General features: G+C 43.2%; 1 protein-coding gene across 1 annotated transcript in view; it reads right to left on the bottom strand.

The window, feature by feature from the left end:
- The window catches only part of LOC120021294 (protein unc-13 homolog B-like), a 111824-nt gene that overhangs the window by 17545 nt on the left and 72804 nt on the right, over positions 1–21475 (bottom strand). The window contains exons 13-28 of the mRNA XM_038964991.1: positions 20873–20947; positions 20523–20742; positions 19804–20031; positions 19501–19642; positions 18704–18873; positions 13814–13929; positions 13518–13681; positions 12681–12831; positions 12416–12484; positions 12218–12307; positions 11823–11960; positions 7943–8073; positions 7756–7841; positions 4328–4454; positions 4146–4242; positions 3058–3201 (exon numbers count right to left, since the gene is read on the bottom strand). Coding sequence (XP_038820919.1) covers positions 3058–3201; positions 4146–4242; positions 4328–4454; positions 7756–7841; positions 7943–8073; positions 11823–11960; positions 12218–12307; positions 12416–12484; positions 12681–12831; positions 13518–13681; positions 13814–13929; positions 18704–18873; positions 19501–19642; positions 19804–20031; positions 20523–20742; positions 20873–20947 — 2148 coding nt within the window. The remainder of the gene's footprint in view (positions 1–3057; positions 3202–4145; positions 4243–4327; positions 4455–7755; positions 7842–7942; positions 8074–11822; positions 11961–12217; positions 12308–12415; positions 12485–12680; positions 12832–13517; positions 13682–13813; positions 13930–18703; positions 18874–19500; positions 19643–19803; positions 20032–20522; positions 20743–20872; positions 20948–21475) is intronic.

The following is a 21475-nucleotide window of genomic DNA, read 5'->3' as shown; positions in this document are numbered from 1 at the left end:
CAGGCTAGAGGCTAGTGTGGTCATTCTGTAAAGTTAAAGTAAGGGTATGAATGTGAGGTTACTGCCAAAAGGCCTCTGAAAGTATGAATGTATTCCCTGGATGTATTCTTTGTGATGCAGAACCACAGTCTCTCTATAAGCTTTGCCAGGCCAGGTCAGGTCAGACTAGCCCCAGGGATCTTGCCCCAGGCCAGGCTAGCCCCAGGGATCTAGCCCCAGGTCAGGCTAGCCCCAGGGATCTAGCCCCAGGTCAGACTAACCCAAGGGATCTAGCCCCAGGTCAGGCTAGCCCCAGCCCCAGGGATCTAGCCCCAGGTCAGGCTAGCCCCAGCCCCAGGGATCTAGCCCCAGGTCAGACTAACCCCAGCCCCAGGGATCTAGCCCCAGGTCAGACTAACCCCAGCCCCAGGGATCTAGCCCCAGGTCAGACTAACCCCAGCCCCAGGGATCTAGCCCCAGGTCAGGCTAACCCCAGCCCCAGGGATCTAGCCCCAGGTCAGACTAACCCCAGCCCCAGGGATCTAGCCCCAGGTCAGACTAACCCCAGCCCCAGGGATCTAGCCCCAGGTCAGGCTAACCCCAGCCCCAGGGAGAAGGAGAGAGGGTACATTAAAGGATGTTGTCCCATTAGTCATTTTGATTTAATGAGAACATATCATATCCAATTCCTTTTAGACAAATGTGAAAGTCCCCCAGACAATGCTCTGGCTACTTTTATTGAAATGTGATTTACTGGGGCTCATATCTGTAATAAGCGTATACTACTCTCAAATAAGAAAAGCAATGGTAAGGATTTCTCTGAAGGGCACAGTTGGCTGTTTTCAGACGAAGAAAATGCTCTGGGCATGAATCACTTTAATAAGATTTGGGGATGTTTCAAAGGTTTGAGCCAGTGTTGTAGTACTTGAGACCGGTCTCAGTCCCAAGACCACATATTGAGTGTCTGGGTGTGGGACACATTTTTATTCAGTCTTGACTCGGCCTCGGACAGTGAGGACTCGTCATTTCTTCCTTAGACCAGCCAAGACCAGCGGAGTAAAAAACTCAACTATCAGCTTCCATTCAGCCACGCCAAAGATATACACAAATTTCATGAAACATACAGTGCATTTTGAAAGTATTCAGACCCCATGACTTTTCCCACATCATGTTAAGTTACAGCCTCATTCTAAAATTGATTAAATATTTTTCAATCTACACACAACACCCCATAATGACAAAGCAAAAACAGGTTTAGACATTTTTGCAAATTTATAAAAAATTAAAAAACAGAAATACCTTATTTCCGTAATTATTCAGACCCTTTACTCAGTACTTTGTTAAAGCACCAACACTCCCTACCGAGTTCCAAACTGCCTCTGGAAACAACGTCAGCACAATAACTGTTTGTTGGGAGCTTCATGAAATGGGTTTCCATGGCCAAGCAGCACACAAGCCTAAGATCACCATGCGCAATGCCAAGCGTCGGCTGGAGTGGTGTAAAGCTCGCCACCATTGGACTCTGGAGCAGTGGAAACGCGTTCTCTGGAGTGATGAATCACGTTTCACCATCTGACAGTCCAACGGATGAAACTTGGTTTGGTGGATGCCAGGAAAACACTACCTGCCCCAATGCATAGTGCCATCTGTAAAGTTTGGTGGAGGAAGAATAATGGTCTGGGGCTGTTTTTCGTGGTTCGGGCTAGGCCCCTCAGTTCCAGTGAAGAGAAATCTTTATGCTACAGCATACAATGACATTCTAGACGATTCTGTGCTTCCAACTTTGTGGCAACAGTTTGGAGAAGGCCCTTTCCTGCTTCAGCATGACAATACCCTGTGCATAAAGCAAGGTCCACACAGAAATAGTTTTTTGAGATCGGTGTAGAAGCCCTGACCTCAACCCCATCTAACACCTTTGGGATGAATTGGAACGCTGACTGAGAGTCAGGCCTAATCGCCCAACATCAGTGCCCGACCTCACTAATGCTCTTGTGGCTAAATGGAAGCAAGTCCCTGCAGCAATGTTCCAACATCTAGTGGAAATCTTTCCCAAAAGAGTGGAGGCTGTTATAGCAGCAAAGGGGGAACCAACTTCATATTAATGCCCATGATGTTCGACATGCCCATGATGTTCGACAAGTGTCCACATACTTATGGTCATATAGTGCAAGTTATTTTGAAAGAGTTAGCATGCGAGCTGCAATAAAAAAACAAACACAGTTCCACTCACCAGATGATCATTTGAAACTTAACTTCTTGTTGAAAGTTCTTCTTGAAAAGGGAGACGCTAACAAATTAACAACATTCTCTTTGATAACACCTGCTGTAGCCGCTGCACACTAGCCGACAACAAAAGCTAGCTAGCTAGACCGTGGGAAAATTACTGCTCCTATTGCAGTGACCTGTTGGCTTTCAATAAGTCCCAATGGTTGACTTAGCTAGCTAGATTTCTCTCCCCAGAGACCACCATAGACTAATCCTGATTGGAACTTTTTTTCTCTTTAGTTTTAACCCTTTCCTTTCTAACAAAAACTGATGAGCTTAAATCAAAACATCATTGAAAATAATAATATAATAATAATTATTGTTGTAATTTTATAAATCCTTAGCCTTTCTCTGAAAGCGTAGAAGGCCACACTATATTTCGGTTAGTAGTCATTTGTAGAGTAGCTCTATTTTCCTTCAGCATGCATTTATTCTGAATGTCTAAATAATCCATATGTTGTTTGAAATCTGAACACAGAAATACTGGACATTTTGTTATGGTGAAGATTTCACAGAATTACAGTCATGGTCTTGAAATGGACTAAAATGTTCTGGTCTTGGTCTTGAAATCGTTCTCGCTTTAGGTGGTCTCGAACACAACACTAGCTTGAGCAAATGCCAAACTTTGCCTCCCATTGTTTGAAAAACATTTCAAGCCATAACTCCAAATCAAGCATGACTCAGGACGAGGCTCCCTAACATGAATCTCACAGAGGGTGGAGATATGAGAGAGCAATCTATCCCTCCAGGCATTGGTCTACATTACACACAGTTCTGACTGGTAGGTAGGTACGATGCGGAGGATAAGGTTACCTTGGCGAATCGTCGGCTGTAGTGAGCCATGACCTTGGGGTCAGGACAGTCCAGTTTCTTGATGATCTCAAAGCTCTGGTTGAGCTGGGTGAAGACGTCCACCACCGAGCAGGAGAAAAGAGCATGCTCAGATGTCTGCTGGAACTGTGAGGAGAAGGGGACGGAGACAAATGTAACTATATAGTTTATAGTGAATGACTGACAAAGATGTAAGGGTCAATCAACGAGGGGCTACGCGTTTTATCGAAAATAATGAACAATGTGGAAGGTGTGTTTCATGACACCTTCCACAGTGGAAGGAGTGGAACTGACCTTGCACGGAGTTGCATTATTTTCCAGAGAATGCATAGAGCCCCGAGTTGATTTGCCACTAGAAATATGTTCATTTGCTGGTAGAAATTAGTTCAACATCCACTGAAGTAGTCAGAAAGTTTACTAGATAGCTACAGTAGTTGCATTGGTAACCAAACAGTTCAAATAGTTTAGCTAACCAAACCATCAGTACTAGCTTGCTATTATGAAAATCGAATTCAACAATGCCAATAAATGTTTTTAATTCCACTTTTGCTTTCAAAAGCAGCTCAAACAAAGCATGTAAGAATGAACTAATAGCCATTGAATTCTACCATGTTGATATACCATGCGCTATAGGGAATTATAAACTGGGTGGTTCGAGCACTGAATGCTGATTGGCTGACAACCGTGGTAAATAAGACTTCGCGATGCGTCATGCCTAAGAACAGCCCTTAGCCATGGTATATTGGCCATATACTACACACCCCTCGTGCCTTGTTGCTTAATTATAAACTGGGTCTTCGAGCCCTGAATGCTGATTGGCTGAAAGTCGTGATATATCAGACCGTATACCACGGGTATGACAAAACATGTATTTTTACTGTTCTAATTACATTGGTAACTAGTTTATAATAGCAATAAGGCACCTCAGGGTTTGTGGTATATGGCTAAGGACTGTTTCCAGGCACTTCGTGTTGCATTGTGCCGAAGAACAGCCCTGGCTCGTGGTATATAGGCCATATACCACATCCCCTTGTGCCTTATTGCTTAAATAACTACTACCAGAAACTCACGCCATCTTTCTTGTCTCTCTCCAAAGCTCCATGCATGAACTCCATGGAAACGTACTCATTCTCATCCAGCCACTGCAGCACAAACTGTAAGAACCACCTGAAAGAATGAAGTAAGGGTTAAAATAGGGTGAACCTATTTTTAGACATTTCTGTTAAGTTTAGAAAAGTAATGGTTAACTCACGATGGATAGTCGGGGACAACCCTATTGAAGTTTGGCAGGTCCTTCACATACTCGTTGTACAGCCACTTGACCTTGAAGTGCAGGTTCATGTAGTCAGCACTCTTACACAGCCGGTGTTTCTCATGCTCTGTGGCAACAAACACACCAGTGTGAGTTCGTGTCTCTCTAAGTGTGTGTGTGTGTGTTTGCGCATGTCTGAGTGTGTACAAGTGTGCATAAATATGCACCCATGTACAGTGCCTTCAGAAAGTATTCACACTCCTTGACTTTTTCAAAATGTTGTTGTGTTATAGCCTCAATTTTAAATGGATGAAATTGAGATTTAGTTTCACTGGCCTACACACAATATCCCATAATGTCAATGTGGAATTATGCTATTACACATTTCTACAAATTAATAAAAAATGAAAGGCTGAAATGTCTTGAGTCAATAAGTACTCAACCCCTTTGTTATGGCAAGCCTAAATAAGTTCAGGAGTAAAAATGTGCTTAACAAATCACATAAAAAGTTGCATGGACTCACTCTGTGTGCAATAATAGTGTTTAACATGATTTTTGAATGACAACCCCATCTCTGTACCCCACACATACAATTATCTGTATGAAATTCACTGCTCGACTGAGGAACCAAACACAGATTCAACCACAAAGACCAGGGAAGTGTTCCAATGCCTCGCAAAGGGCACCTATTGGTAGATGGGTAAAAAAAAAGCAGACACTGAATATCCCTTTGAGCATGGTGAAGTTATTCATTACACTTTGGATGGTGTATCAATAGACCCAGTCACTACAAAGATACAGGTATTCTTCCTAACTCAGCTGCTGGAGAGGAAGAAAATCGCTCAGGGATTTCACCATGAGGCCAATGGTGACATTAAAACAGTAACAGAGTTGAATGGCTGTGATAGGAGAAAACTGAGGAATGCTCAACAACATCGTAGTTACTCCACAACACTAACCTAAATGACAGAGTGAAAAGGATGCATCCTGTTTGCAATCAGGCACTAAAGTAAAACTGCAAAACAATATGCAAAGAAATGAACTTTATGTATACAAATACAAAGTGTTATGTTTGTGGCAAATCCAATACATCACAGAGTACAACTTCATATTTTTAAGCATGGTGGTGGCTGCATCATGTTATGGGTATGCTTGTTATCTGCAAGGACTAAGGAGTTTTCTTTTATAAGAAGTAACAGAATAGAGCTAAGCACATTCAAAATCCTAGAGGAAAACCTGGTTCAGTCTTCTTTGCAACAGACACTGGGAGACAAATTCTCCTTTCAGCAGGACAATAACCTAAAACACAAGGTCTAATATACACTGGAGTTGCTTACCAAGACGACCTTGAATGTTCCTGAGTGGCCTAGTTACAGTTATAACTTGGCATAAATCGACTTGAAAATCGATGGGAAGACCTGAAAATGGCTGTCTACCAATGATCAACAACCAACTTGACAGAGCTTGAAGAATTTTTAAAAGAATAATATGCAGATATTGTACGGTCCAGGTGAGCAAAGCTCTTAGAGACTTACCAGAAAGACACAGCTGTAATCGCTGAGAGATCTGTCATTAAGAGAGTGTGAACATTTTCATGTGGACAGAGGGAAGTGGAGATACTACTTAGAGATCTACAGTCCACCTGTGGGGAGAGGAGTTATAGAGAGGTCCTGGAAGACATAAGCAGCTTTCACACCCAGCACATATCACTCTCTTGCTCTGCACCGCATGGGGCTCTACTGTATCACACATCCCCAGAACTCCTCCATCCTCCCCTGGGATACAGCTCTCTTTATCCCTCATACCCTCATTACTCTCTCCATACTCAGCTTCAGTGTAGCTTGCTCCCTATTCTTCTCTAAGCATTAAACATTATTCTCTAACCTCAGCAATGAAATGAGAGAACAGGCGGAATATGTAAAACATAGTCAGGAACTCTGACCACAGTGAAAAAAGTGGAGGAGATTCATCAACACTGAGGACAATTGAATTAAATAAAAGTGTGTCTTTATCACTAAAAGTAGAACCTAGGTAGATTTAAAAAATGTGTTTTATTGAATTGTCCTCCAAGTGTTGCTGAATTTCCTCTCTTCAGTTTGCTCCTCAATTCATACATCTTGGTTGGAAAGTGAGGTAGCGGCAGTGATCCCTTCTCTTTACCACAGTGAAAGAAACCTAGAGAATTAACTTTGCATCTCCATTGGAAATGACAGTTTTCCCTGGAAAAACAGATCTAACTGTCGGGATTGTGGGGTTCTGGGAGGAAAACAGGACAGGGGGAGTGATGGGGTGGGGTTTATGCTCTTACCAGCATAAAACATCTGCCCAAAGACAGTGGAATTCAGATGTGGCTAGAATACAGAAAAATGAGCACGGACGAAGGAAGGAAATGAAAGAAGGACAAGGCAACACAAATAGAAAGAAATATAGCAAGATGGAAGTGAAAAGATGGAGAGGATAGAATGGAGATGAGCCATACAGAACTGAAGAATACAAATGGCTTGCCAGACTATGAATAAAGCCAATAGAATTAACGATCAATGGAAAGTGTTTTTTCTGTAATAGGGAATTATTTATCAGTAGGTCAGAGACATGGGAGGAATTTGTCTATACGGTGAGCCTGAAATAGGATACTCAATATTTGGCCATTGGCCCAGCTGTACTGCAAGGACTTCTAATTGGTCACCACAGGCTAGGGCAGGGTTATAAAACTAGATCCTGTCCCTTTGTTCTGGGGAGATAATCACAGGAAAGAACCACAGGAGAGAGTCTCAGGAGAGCATCAATGAGGACAGGGGAGAATGATCATCTACTTCCAAGCATGATTTGTCCTATTTGAATAAACCTATTTTCCGCACCCTGATTTGCTTTGGAGTCTGTGTTTTTAAAGACTAACATCAACTGCTAACTGCAAATTTTTGGTCAGATTCACACAGTAGTGCTGTGGTAGAAGTCAAATTATAATCAACACTAAAATACATGATTACTAATGGCTAAGAGAAAACTGTCACCTACTGTAGCATAGCATAATAAGAGGGTCTACTCTATCGTCTCACTAGTCAGTCTTACCCTGAAGCCACTGGTAATGATCAACATTATCCATTACTGAAAGACAGACAAAGAAGAAAAGACAGACAAGGCTAAGACAGAGAAAGAGCCACAGACAGCGGGTGGAGCCGGCAGAGACTGGGGAGATGTATTTTCCTTTTACTGTTGCTTAGGGTCTACAGTACAATCCACAGGTATCCTCTTGGGCTCATTCTTTCACCATATAGCTACAACATACGCAAACACACCCAGACAAAGGGCCCAGGTAGGGCCAAGTAAGTCTAGGATATAGTAGCAGTGGTTTAAGACCTTGACCCCAAAATGACCCAGATAGGGGACATGTCTGCATGGCTCCTGAGAGGGAATCTGTGGAGACTCACCCTCCATGGCATACTTCATGTCCTGGGAGAACAGCATCCACATGACCTCAGCACACACCTTCCCCACATTCAGCTCCTGAGGGAACCTGGAGGAGAAATGGCACAGAGCAGCATTAGATACTGGAAATAGAACATTAAAACAGAAATCATTAGTACATTAGTTAAGTAATACTAATTTAATACTAACTGGCTGAGGACGGGTGTGTAGGAGTTCCTGTCCTCCTCTACGATGGAGACGATGAGGGTGATCAGTTTGGGCCAGAAGTCCAGGTTCTTGATGCTGGGGCCCTGCTCCTCCAGGGGAAGATCCTCTTTGTGCTGGACAAGAAAACAACCACACAGTCAAACTAACACAGCTTGTTCTGGGCCAGAACACAACCATAACCACACTCCCAGTCAGACAAAACACTGCATGAAACACAACACCGCTGGATTAAAGCAATATCCCTTGTCATATGAATAACCTGCATTAAGTCCGTTAGTGTATTTGTATTTATTAAGGATCCCCATTAGCTGCTGCCAAGACAGCAGCTACTCTTCCTGAGGTCCAGCAACATTAAGACAGTTATATAAAACTTAAAATATTACATTTCTTTACATTTCATAACACTTTCACAACATATTAAGTGTGTGCCCTCAGGCCACTACTCTACTATCACATATCCACAATACAAAATCCATGTGTACGTGTGTGTAGAGTGCATGTCTTATCATGTGTATGTGCCTGTGTGTGTGTGTGTGTGTGTCTCTTCACAGTCCCGCTGTTCCATAAGGTGTATTTCTATCATTATTATTTAAAATTCTGATTCTACTTCTTGCATCAGTTACTTGATGTGGAATAGAGTCCAATGTAGTCATGGCTCTATGTAGTACTGTGTGCCTCCCATAGTCTGTTCTGGACTTCGGGATTGTGAAGAGACCTTTGGTGGCATGTCTTGTGGGGTATGCATGGGTGTCCTCACTTTGAACCATGCATATTACTAATGTTAGCTCTCTGTGTACAGTTGAAGTGGGAAGTTTACATACACTTAGGTTGGAGTCATTAAAACTCGTCTTTCAAATCACTCCACAAATTTCTTGTCAACAAACTATAGGTTTTGGCAAGTCGGTTAGGACATCTACTTTGTGCATGACAAGTAATTTTTCCAACAATTGTTTACAGACAGATTATTTCACTTATTATTCACAGTGTCACAATTCCAGTTGTTCAGAAGTTTACATACACTAAGTTGACTGTGCCTTTAAACAGCTTGGAAAATTCCAGAAAATGATGTCATGGCTTTAGAAGCTTCCGATAGGCTAATTGACATAATTTGAGTCAATTGAAGATGCATTTCAAGGCCTACAATCAAACTCAGTGCCTCTTTGCTTGACATCATGAGAAAATCAAAAGAAATCAGCCAAGCCCTCAAGATTTTTTTTTTTGTAGATCTCCACAAGTCTGGTTCATCCTTGTGAGCAATTTCCAAACGCCTGAAGGTACCACGTTCATCTGTACAAACAATAGTACGCAAGTATAAACATCATGGGACCACGCAGCCGTCATACCGCTCAGGAAGGAGACGCGTTCCGTCTCCTAGAGATGAACGTACTTTGGTGCAAAAAGTGCAAATAAATCCCAGAACAACAGCAAATGACCTTGTGAAGATGCTGGAGGAAACAGGTACAAAAGTATCTAATATCCACAGTAAAACGAGTCCTATATCGACATAACCTGAAAGGCCGCTCAGCAAGGAAGAAGCCACTGCTCCAAAACCACCATAAAAAAGCCAGACTACGGTTTGCAACTGCACATGGGGACAAAGATCGTACTTTTTGGAGAAATGTCCTCTGGTCTGATGAAACAAAAATAGAACTGTTTGGCCATAATGACCATCGTTATGTTTGGAGGAAAAAGATGGAGGCTTGCAAGCCGAAGAACACCATCCCAACCGTGAAGCACGGGGGTGGCAGCATCATGTTGTTTTGCTGCAGGAGGGACTGGTGCACTTCACAAATTAATGGCATCATGAGGAGGAAAATGATGTGGATATATTGAAGCAACATCTTAACACATCAGTCAGGAAGTTAAAGCTTGGTCGCAAATGGGTCTTCCAAATGGACAATAACCCCAAGCATACTTCCAAAGTTGTGGCAAAATGGCTTAAGGACAGCAAAGTAGGTATTAGAGTGGTATTGGAGTGGCCATCACAAAGCCCTGACCTCGATCCTATTGAAAATGTATGTGCAGAACCGAAAAAGCGTGTGCGAGCAAGGAGGCCTAGAAACCTGACTCCATTACACCAGCTCTGTCAGGAGGAAAGGGCCAAAATTCACCCAACTTAATGTGGGAAGCTTGTGGAAGTCTACCCGAAATGTTTGACCTAAGTTAAACAATTTAAAGGGAATGCTACCAAATACTAATTGAGTGTATGTAAACTTCTGACCCACTGGGAATGTGAAGAAAGAAATTAAAGCTGAAATAAATCACTCTCTCTACTAATATTCTGACATTTCACATTCTTAAAATAAAGTGGTGATCCTAACTGACCTAAGACAGGGAATTTTTACTAGGATTAAATGTCAGGAATTGTGAAAAACTGAATTTAAATGAATTTGGCTAAGGTGCATGTAAAATTCCGACTTCAACTGTACATTTAAGGGCCAGCCGTGCTCTTTGTGGCACCTGACCACACGACTGAACAGTGGTCCAGGTGCGACAATACTAGGACCTGTAGCACCTTCCTTGATGATAGTGTTGTTAAAAAGGCAGAGCAATGCTTTATTATGGACAGACTTCTCCCCATCTTAGCTACTGTTTTATCATTATGTTTTGACCATGACAGTTGACTATCACCTCAACTTGCTCAATTTCCACATTATGTATTACAATATTTAGTTGAGGTTTAGGGTTAAGGGAATGATTTGTCCCAAATACAATGCTTTTAATTTTTGAAATATTTAGAACTAACTTATTCCTTGCCAACCATTCTGAAACTAACTGCAGCTCTTTGTCAAGTGTTGCAGTGATTTCACTCGCTGTAGTAGCTGACGTGTATAGTGTTGAGTCATTCGCATACTCAAAGCCAGTGGCATGTCATGAGTAAAGACTGAAAAAAGTAAGGGGCCTAGACCGTTGCCCTGGGGAATTCCTGATTCTCCCTGGATTATGTTGGAGAGGCTTCCATTAAAGAACACCCTCTGTGTTCTGTTAGACAGGTAACTCTTTATCCACAATATAGCAGGGGGTGTAAAGCCATAACACATATGTTTTTCCATCAGCAGACTATGATCGATAATGTCAAAAGCCACACTGAAGTCCAACAAAACAGCATCTTTTATAATACATTTCTCTCAGCCAATCATCAGTAATTTGTGTAAGTGCTGTGCTTGTTGAATGTCCTTCAATTCCTCAACAATCCACAGGGATTTAACAGTGTTTACAGTCACCTTCTTAATGCGTGCATGCTTATTAGTAACTGGAATAAGACATTTTATACATTTGTCAAATGCAGCATCTGGCTGCTCCTCCTTACACACCACAGACCAACAAATATTACAATATAGGAATCACTACAAAACGTATTGTATGACCTCTTATACACTATATTTGGCCCAGCATTTGGAATTTTTGTTTTCCTAGATATGGCTACTATTGTGATCACTACTTCCGATGGATTTGGATACTGCTTTAAAGCAATTCCTGTGCCGTTTGTAACTACCCTGGTAGGTTGACTGATAACCTAAAGCTTTTTCTTGAGTGGGCAGCTTGATGAAAGCCAGTCAATATTTAAATCTCGCAGAAAATATACCCGTCTGTTGATATCACATACATTATCAAGCATTTCACACGTTATCCAGATACTGACTGTTAGCACTTGGTGGTCTATAGCAGCTTCCCTCCAGCATGGGCTTTAGGTGAGGCAGATGAACCTGTAGCCATATTACTTCAACATTATTTAACATGAGATCCTCTCTAAGCATGACATAAATGTGGTTCTCGCCCAGAAAATATACCTCTGTTGATATCACATACATGCCACTGCAGTAGAAAGTGAGTAGAACCTGAGTGGGTCTGAGTGACTCACTGTGTCCAGCAGCTGGTACTGGCGGCTGTACAGCTCCTGGCAGTTGTTGAAGATGTAGTCGTAGGTGGAGTTGAGACAGGCCTTGACACAGTCCCTCACCACCTGACTGGCTCTGGGGGGACTCTGCAGTTCCTGGACCTGGACACCAGAGGGAGATGGTGAGCATTTCAGGGAGAGCGAGAGAGAGAAAGAGGGCTTGCATAGCACTATCAACAGTCATTATTTTAGGTGGGGAGTTACTGTCATAGTACAGATATCTGTAATCAGTGTGTTAAGGAAGATAACAGAGCTATCTGTTCTACCAGAGATAGGAGTACATCTGGATTGTTTTATACTGAGAACCGAACCCTGAGTCTGTGTGTTTCATTTCCTTCTGAGCCCTGGTGTAAGCCTACCTTCATCCTGAAGAAGGTGATGCTAGTCAGGAGGTCTACAGTGGACTTGAGGTCTTGGAGACGGTCCTTACTGCTCGCAGGAAAGTTGTTCTGGATGAGAAGAAAAGGGGACCATTAGGAACACAGAGATAAAAAGGGGAAGATGTAGTTCAACCAACAAGTGCATTTTGAGGTTCAGGTAAAATACGTGTAACTCACCCTATATGTGGAGAGGTCAATGCGTAAGGAGTTGTGGAGTTGATCCAAGAGCTTGACAAAGCGCTCTTTCTGTTGGAGAGAAAATAAGAAAAATAGAAGTAAAAACAGAGCCTATAATCTGGACCTGTAGAGGATAGAGACATTTGTACATGATAGAGAGATGGGGAAACAAAAACATGCATTCAGAGGCATCCTGTGTTATAAAACAGGGTAGAAGCCAAGATGGTGTACTTGTGGAGAGGGGTGTCAGTCAGGCCATACTCACTCCAAAGTTGGAGGCGGAAAAGCGGTCAGAGGCGGAGACGTTGGTGGAAGCGGTTGTGTGGGCGTAGAAGGCATTGATGTTGGCGAGCAGGGTGCTCATCACAGCGGGAACACCAGGACACATGTACTTAGAGGAGAGGCAGGCAAAGTTTCTAAACACACCAGCAGAGGGCACTACTGTCAGGGAGGGCTCAGAGACAGCAGCTCAATGGGACATGATGCTGTATGTTGATGGATTCTATTCATTCATGTATTTATTATGTCTCTTGTACACAAATCATAATGACTGATGTAATGTTCAGGTCAAAATGTTAATAATGCAATCAATTTGTTTATGTAATTTGAACCAATTTACACAAGATGGACATGTTCTTTCATTGTGGGACAAAATAATCTACAGTAGAGAATATTCTGGGACGTTATGCATGTTATAACAACACTGCACAAGAGTAGGTCTATGTTTAGCTACCTAGCACCCTCCCTGGGATCAGGCATACACCGAATGAATGCTCCCTATGCGGGACGGCTGTTTCATTTCTCCCATCAAGCCCCTGCCCCATTCTAGCTGAGGGATGGCCACCTGAGTGTGGTTTATGTGAGTGATGGACCCGGTTAACAGGCATCTGTATGGAGAATGGCACCTCATGGAGACAGATCCACTCTAAGACCATTTATAATTGACTTTCCTTCATTTGGAGGCCGCCAGGGTATGACAACAGCACCAAACGGTTATTTCATATTAGAGAGAGGGGGGAGAAGGGGAGACGGACAGAGAGCAAGATGGAGAGTGTGCGAGAGAGACAGTGCACGAGAGAGTGGTCTGCTCCCTCTGACTCACGTCATGGCCTGGTAGATGGACTCGATCCCGTAGCGCATGGCGAACTCATCCACTATCTCCTGGGACACCTCGTCAAAGTACACCTTCCAGGCATCGTCTCCTTTAGCGTCGGGGATCCTCACTACCCCCTGGCCCAGAATGTCTGTTGAGTGGTGGAACAGGTTCTAGAAGGCAGACAGACACAATGTCAGTGTGATATAGAGACCCACAAGTAGCTGTGCTTTTAGGGCTGGTTTAGGACTAGTGATGTCTGCAGTAATCATACTGTATGAACAGATATGTACTGAGTGTTGTACCTCGTGTAGACAGGTGTACTGGACGTGGTAGGGAGCTACTTTCTCCTCTCCCTTGATCTCCACGCTGATCTGGAGACGGATGGCCCCAGACACGGCTGACTTGTCTGTCCTCTTCTCTGTAACAATAGGCACGCACACACACGTCAGTGAATCAATTACTTCAATCTAGATATGGCACACTAACCAGGTCTGCTAATCTAACTCTAATTACAGACGCACACACATATACATATAGATAGAGATATACACATATCCATACATATACACACAGATAGATATATATAGATAGAGAGATATACACATCTCCATACATATACACACAGATAGATATAGATATATACACGCATATACATACACACACACACAATAAAAAATGTGGACACCTACTCATTCAACGGTTTTTCTTTATTTGTACTATTTTCTACATTGTAGAATAATAGTGAAGACATCAAAACTATGAAATAATACATATGGAATCATGTAGTAAAAATATATATATTTTAGATACTTCAAAGTAGCCACCCTTTGCTTTGATGACAGCTTGGCATTCTCTCAACCAGCTTCATGAGGAATGCTTTTCCAACAGTCTTGAAGGAGTTCCCACATATGCTAAGCACTTGTTGGCTGCTTTTCCTTCTCTCTGCCATTCGACTCATCCCAAACCATCTCAATTGGACTCTGTGAAGCATTTATTTGGGCTGCAGTTTCTGAGGGTGGTAACTCTGATGAACTTATCCTCTGCAGCAGAGTTAACTCTGGGTCTTCCTTTCCTGTGGCGGTCCTCATGAGAGCCAGTTTCATCACAGCACTTGAGGGTTTTTGTGACTGCACTTGAAGAAACTTTCAGCGTTCTTGAAGTTTTCCGGATTGGTTGACCTTCAAGTCTTAAATTAATGATGGACTGTCATTTCCCTTTGCTAATTTGAGCTGTTCTTTCCATAATATGGATTTGAACAAATAGGGCTATCTTCTGTATACCACCCCTACAGTACCTTGCCACAACACAACTGATTGGCTCAAACGCATTAGGAAGGAAAAAGATTCCACACTTAACTTAACAAAGCACACCTGTTAATTGAAATGCATTCCAGGTGACTACCTCATGATGCTGGGTGAGAGAATGCCAAGAGTGTGCAAAGCTGTCATCAAGGCAAAGGGTGGATACTTTGAAGAATCTCAAATATAAAATATATTTTGATTTGTTTAACACTTTTTGTTACTACATGATTCCATATGTGTTATGTCATCGTGTTGATGTCTTCACTATTATTCTACAATGTAGAAAATAGTACAAATAAAGAAAAATCCTGGAATGAGTAGGTGTTATTTATATATATAAATAAAAGTATGTGGACACCCCTTTCAGTCACACCGGTTGCTGATAGGTATAGAAAAATCTGGCAGTAAAATGGCCTTACTGAAGAGCTCAGTGACTTTCAACTTGGCACTGTCATAGGATGCCACCTTTCCAACAAGTCAGTTTGTCAAATTTCTGCCCTGCTAGAGCTGCCCCGGTCAACTGTAAGTGATGTTATTGTGAAGTGGAAACGTCTAGAAGCAACAACGGCTCAGCCAAAGTGGTAGGCCACACAAACTCACAGAACATGACCAGCGAGTGCTTGAAGCGCGTAAAAATTGTCTGTCCTCCGTTGCAACACTCACTACCGAGTTCCAAACTGCCTCTGGAAGCAACGCCAGCACAAGAACTGTTCGTCTGGGGCTTCATGAAATGGGTTTCCATGGCCGAGCAGCCGCATACAAGCCTAAGATCACTATGTGCAATGCCAAGCGTCGGCTGGAGTGGTGTAAAGCTCGCTGCCATTGGACTCTGGAGCAGTGGAAATGCGTTCTCTGGAGTGATGAATCACGTTTCACCATCTGGCAGTCTGACAGACGAATCTGGGTTTGGTGGATGCCAGGAGAACACTACCTGCCCCAATGCATAGTGCCAACTGTAATGTTAGGTGGAGGAGGAATAATGGTCTGGGGCTGTTTTTCATGGTTCAGGCTAGGCCCCTCAGTTCCAGTGAAGGGAAATCTTAACGCTACAGCATACAATGACATTCTAGACGATTCTGTGCGTCCAACTTTGTGGCAACAGTTTGGGGAAGGCACTTTTCTGTTTCAGCAAGACAATGCCCACACGAGGTCCATACAGAAATGGTTTGTCGAGATCAGTGTGGAAGAACTTGACTGGCCTGCACAGAACCCTGACCTCAACCCCATCGAACATCTTTGGGATGAATTGGAACGCCAACTGTGAGCCAGGCCTTATTGCCCAACATCAGTGCCCAACATCAGTGCCCAACCTCACTAATGCTCTTGTGGCTGATCCAACATCTAGTGGAAAGCCTTCCCAGAAGAGTCGAATAGCAGCAAAGAGGGGACCAACTCCATATTAATGCCCAAATAAATGCTTCACAGCCGGTCTTATTCTGGAAGTGCCGTGTTTGGCAGCTCAACCCGGCTATTTCCCTTGACAGCCACATTATTAGGCTAATTTGTACGTGTCGTCGGAGTGGTCGACTTCCTGGAGTGTGCTACATAATAATCAAGGAGGATCTCTCCCCTGAGAGGATGGAGGGGAGGTGAGAGAGAGGGGGACAGTGGGTGATTTCAATCTCTTCTTTTACTGTGTAGTATCGAACACATTCAATGAGAAACCTTAGCTAAAATGTATGTTTCAGATAATCTAGGGAAATGTACATACATTTTCCCTTTTCATAGGGCTAACACACTTCACAACCACTAACATTCAAGACCTTTGAAGGCTTGTTTCAGTATCATGGTGGTCCTTTTTAAAAAGTCAAGTAGGCAAAAGAGGCCTGCAGCTTCAGAACAGCACAGTTAATCACACACACATGCAAACACACAAACACCCATGAGTTACTGGTGTGGTGAATCTCATCTGCAGAGATACGAAGTCCATGACAGACTGTGATGCATCCCTAAAAGGTTGACTATCATTATGAGGAGGAAGAGAAACGCACCAAGGGCAATGAAACAATTAACTTTTGGAAAGTGTTTGGCGCTAGACCTTGGAGTCTTCTCTATTAAAGAGCTTTTTAAACATGCCACCCTCCTCCTGAGTCACTAACCATCCCATTCCAAAAGGGATAGAAAAGCAAGAAAAAAACAGATGAAGAAAGTAGCCATGTGGACAAAGGAAGAAAGAGAGGGCATATTCTACAGAGGAAGCACAAGTGAGAGTAAGCCCAGGGGAAAGTAAAGACCATTGTGGGGACAGCCAATATTTTCATCCAGTGCAAGTAGGAGCCTTTGGGCCAGTCCTCGCCTGGGTAATTTGGGGAGAAAAATGGTGCTGCTGGTCAAGGGAGAAGTGGGTAATGAGGTACAAGCACAACACAGACTGGACTACAGAAGAGGGCTGGGATTTAGAACAGAGCTGGTGACATGAGAGAGGCAGATGCGCTATGATGCTAGCTAACTCACTTTGTTACTGTAAGATGTCTTCTTCCTAGACTTTCTACCCATCATTAACTAGCCCTTTGACAGATAGTCCATTAAGACAAAACACTGTGCAGCAACTAACAATCTGTTAGTTTAAAGGGTTGATTTCAGCCCTCCTAGAGAGTAAACTAATGATAGAGTATGATAAAAAAAAACATTTAAGGGGGGGGTTGGCAGATGCAAGGAGGAAGCTAACAGAATATGCATTCGGCGAAACTTCGAAGAGTGGATTTATGAGAACTGAAGAAATGACGATTCCAGTATGAAAAAAACAACAAAAAAGAAAACATAACCTGCCTCCTTTTGATAATCTCAAACGTTTGACTCTCCAGCCCCATCAGATCAGTAGAAGGGAATATTCCTTCAAATTGACTGCTGAATCAAAGCACTTACAAGTGGATCCCGACAAAGACCCACACACACAAAAAATAGCCTCTCGGACACAATGAGGAGGCATGTGAGGACTGAGGAGAGGCTGTGAAAGGGAGAGGGATGCTATGTCAGGTTATATAGGAGGAGAGACCGGCACTGCCCTGGCTATAAAGAACAGAGACTTCCCTATTCCACAGCCTCAGTTAGCCTGCTACTGGAACATTTGAATGGCCTTTACAACCACTGTGATTATTATTTGACCCTGCTGGTCATCTATGAACTTGAAGAACAATCTGGCCTTAATTGCTATGTACTCTTATAATCTCTACTCGGAACAGCCAGAAGAGGACTGGCCACCCCTCAGAGCCTGGTTCCTCTCTAGGTTTCTCTAGGTTCCCGCCTTTCTAGGGAGTTCTCCTTGCTACAGTGCTTCTACATCTGCAATGCTTGCTGTTTGCGGTTTTATGCTGGGTTTCTGTATAGCACTTTGTGACATCAGCTGATGTAAAAAGGGCTTTATAAATACATTTGATTGATTGATTGATTGCTTGGCTTCAGAGATTACATGAAGGTGGGATTATTTAAGCAATAAGGACTGAGGAGGTGTGGTATATGGCCAATATACCACAGCTAAGGGCTGTTATTATGTACGATGCAAAACGGAGTGCCTGGATATATTGGCCATATACGACAACCCCAGAGGTGCTGTATTGCTAATATAAAATGGTTACCAACATAATTAAAGCAGCAAAAATAAATATTTCATCATACTCGTGGTATATGGTCTGATATACCCACGGCTGTCAGACAATCAGCATTCAGGGCTCGAAAAGAATGGAAGTTTCCTTTGAATCAACAGTTCCAAATAAAAACATGTCCATTGTGTCCCGACTACTGTGTCTCAGGGTTGTGATGTGGTGTAGTGCCCCAACGACTCATCTTTACCTTTACTTAACATAATAATCATGGGTCTCCAACACAGGCAGGAACCTTCCTCTCACATACAGCACACAATATACTGTAGAATAGAGAGGACTTGTGACGTACCCAGGTTGTACCAGACGTCCATCTCTCCGCTGAGCGTGCGGACCTCGATGATGCTCTGACCCAGGAAGTCATCTGACTCTCTCTTCAGACGCTGTTTCACCCGGGACTTGATGTCATCATCCTCGTCCCACACACGCACCTTGATACGGTCCGACGAGTTATGACACTCGCTGGGGGGAAAAAAATTGTAAGATAGTGTAAATGTGAAGATTTGATACCAAGAAAAGATATGCATGGTAATTACATTGCTTTTATGTACACATTGCAGTTCATTCTTCGATAATTCAACTGAACTTGGTTGAGCCTAATGCCATTTAAGGCAAACGAGGATAGAGTTAATTACCCATGTGTACCACTACCCTGAATAAATAAGTGTCTGACAATGTCAGAAGGCTCCAGACAGCGTGTGACAATTAGGAAGTGGGTTCTTAAGACCACACACGCCTTTGGGTGAGGAAACCTAGACAGCCTGAGGCTTAGTCATGCCATGGCCTGCTTACACATAGAAACACACTTAGGTACCCACTTTAATACGCATAGAAACCAACTTTACTACACACAGGGACCCACTTTACTACACACAGGGACCCACTTCACTACACACAGGGACCCACTTCACTACACACAGGGACCCACTTCACTACACACAGGGACCCACTTCACTACACACAGGGACCCACTTCACTACACACAGGGACCCACTTTACTACGCATAGGAACCCACAGTTTTACAAGAGAATACTACAGACTACACACAAGATCCCAGACATTAACAGGGCCAGGTTAAATAGACTCACAAGTGGAAGTTCTCCTCCCAGACAGGGTTGAGGTTACCATAGATGGTCTTGGTCCTCTTCTTGGTCTTGCCCACCTGGACCGTGACATAGGGGTCGCTGGAACCCGTCTTATCTTTGGCCTGCAGTCCCTGGGCACACAGCACTGCAGACAGGCAGATGACGTGGGACAGGAGGCAGGTTGATATCAAGAGAGACACATGGACAAAGTCAGATGGGAAGAGAAAGAGACTATTTACAGTAGAACAAAACAGTTTGTGGAACATGACCACTAGTGCCAAGACATTACTCCCTGTGTCTGTGCACCTGTGATGGTGATCTTGGCCGACCACTTGGAGGTTCCGTCCAGTACACTCTGTTTGATGGTCTTCATCTGCTGAGCGTGGATCACCTTGCCGATGACAAACACATCCCGGATCACGTCAAAGATCTCCGGCTTGTTCCTCTCCCTGATCTTCATGCGGTCCTTCATGGCCATGATGATGTTCTGGGTACGATCCTCAGCCCCATGCTTTGAACTCTTCTCCGCAGCACCTAGAAAATCAGAAACCACACACTTAAAGTAAATGGACTGTCTTTTTGGCACCGTGTGTGAATATTGTAATGTAAATTAGCAAATCTGTTTATATGTATCCAGTTGTTTAAAGCTATTTATTTTCCGGTCCGAAATCAGGTGGATGTATAATTATGTCTTCACTGAAACATCAATAATAACCAATGATGGTACACCATAATTACACAGTACTTTACATAACACTGACAGCTGTATTCTGGGATGGAGATGAAGCAAATGTAATTTAACAGGAAAGTTAGAGCCAGAAACTCTGTAGACAAATTCTGGAAAAAAGTGTCAACCTTGTCAATCAGAAGAAAAATTATAAAGTACAAATCCATTACAAATGGACATTTACGTTTCATACACTGTCAATCATGTGATTGCCTGCATTAGGCAACTAAGCTCAGTCATCGCGAAAGGATCTTAAACAAACCTCTTCTTAGTCCAACTTCCACTGTGCTGTACTTACGCTGCAGGCAGTCAGCATTCAGCAGCTCCTGGCACTTCTCGTGACACTTGACCCCGCACTCGGAGCACCTCATGCCCTGGCGGGCGATGCCCCACAGCAGCCCCTCACACTCATAGCAGTAGGTGGGTGTCGTGGCCGTCCACACCTCAAAGTTATGGGGCGTGGTGCAGGAGATGGGGTAAATCAGAGCCTGTAAGGTCTTCTTATAAACGTGGTTCTTCTACAGAGGGGAGAGGAGAGAGCAGAGAGTGAGGATACTGAGATATGACTTTTTCCTATGACATTGGTGAGTTTTTGAAAAGAGTCTTGATTATCTCAATAGAGTAATATGTATCCCTTGATGTACTCACCAGCTCCTCGTCTTTGACGGAGGAGCGTGCGGCCATGGAAGAGGTGATTCCAGCCTTCCTGGCCTGGACCAGTGACTTGGATGACAGGGGAAAATAGTGTTAGTTGCCATGGTAACACACCAACAACCCTTCAACTAACCCCAAACAGTGATTACAAAGATTGGTGTAGTATTGTAAGTGTTAGAATACATTTAAAATGAGTTGTTAGGCCCTTTACCCAGGGAGTGTACTACCCAGGTGAGTAATCCAAGACCCATAGAGCCTTAACTTCTTATGGCTGCAGGGGCAGTATTGAGTAGCTTGGATGAAAGGTGCACAGAGGTGCCCAGAGTAAATGGCCGGCTCCTCAGTCATAGTTGCTAATATATGCATATTATTATTAGTATTGGATAGAAAACACTCTGAAGTTTCTAAAACTGTTTGAATTATGTCTGTGAGTATAACAGAACTCATATGGCAGGCAAAAACCTAAGAAGTTCCACTTCCTGTTTGGATTTTTTCTGAGGCTGGTAGATTTTCAACCAAGCTCCCATTGAAATTACAGCGCGATATGGATGACTACGGCTTCCACTAGATGTCAACAGTCAATAGAACTTTGTCTGA

Source organism: Salvelinus namaycush, chromosome 26 (genome assembly GCF_016432855.1).
Source record: "Salvelinus namaycush isolate Seneca chromosome 26, SaNama_1.0, whole genome shotgun sequence".
Taxonomy (NCBI): domain Eukaryota; kingdom Metazoa; phylum Chordata; class Actinopteri; order Salmoniformes; family Salmonidae; genus Salvelinus; species Salvelinus namaycush.
This window is presented reverse-complemented; position numbering and strand designations above follow the sequence as displayed.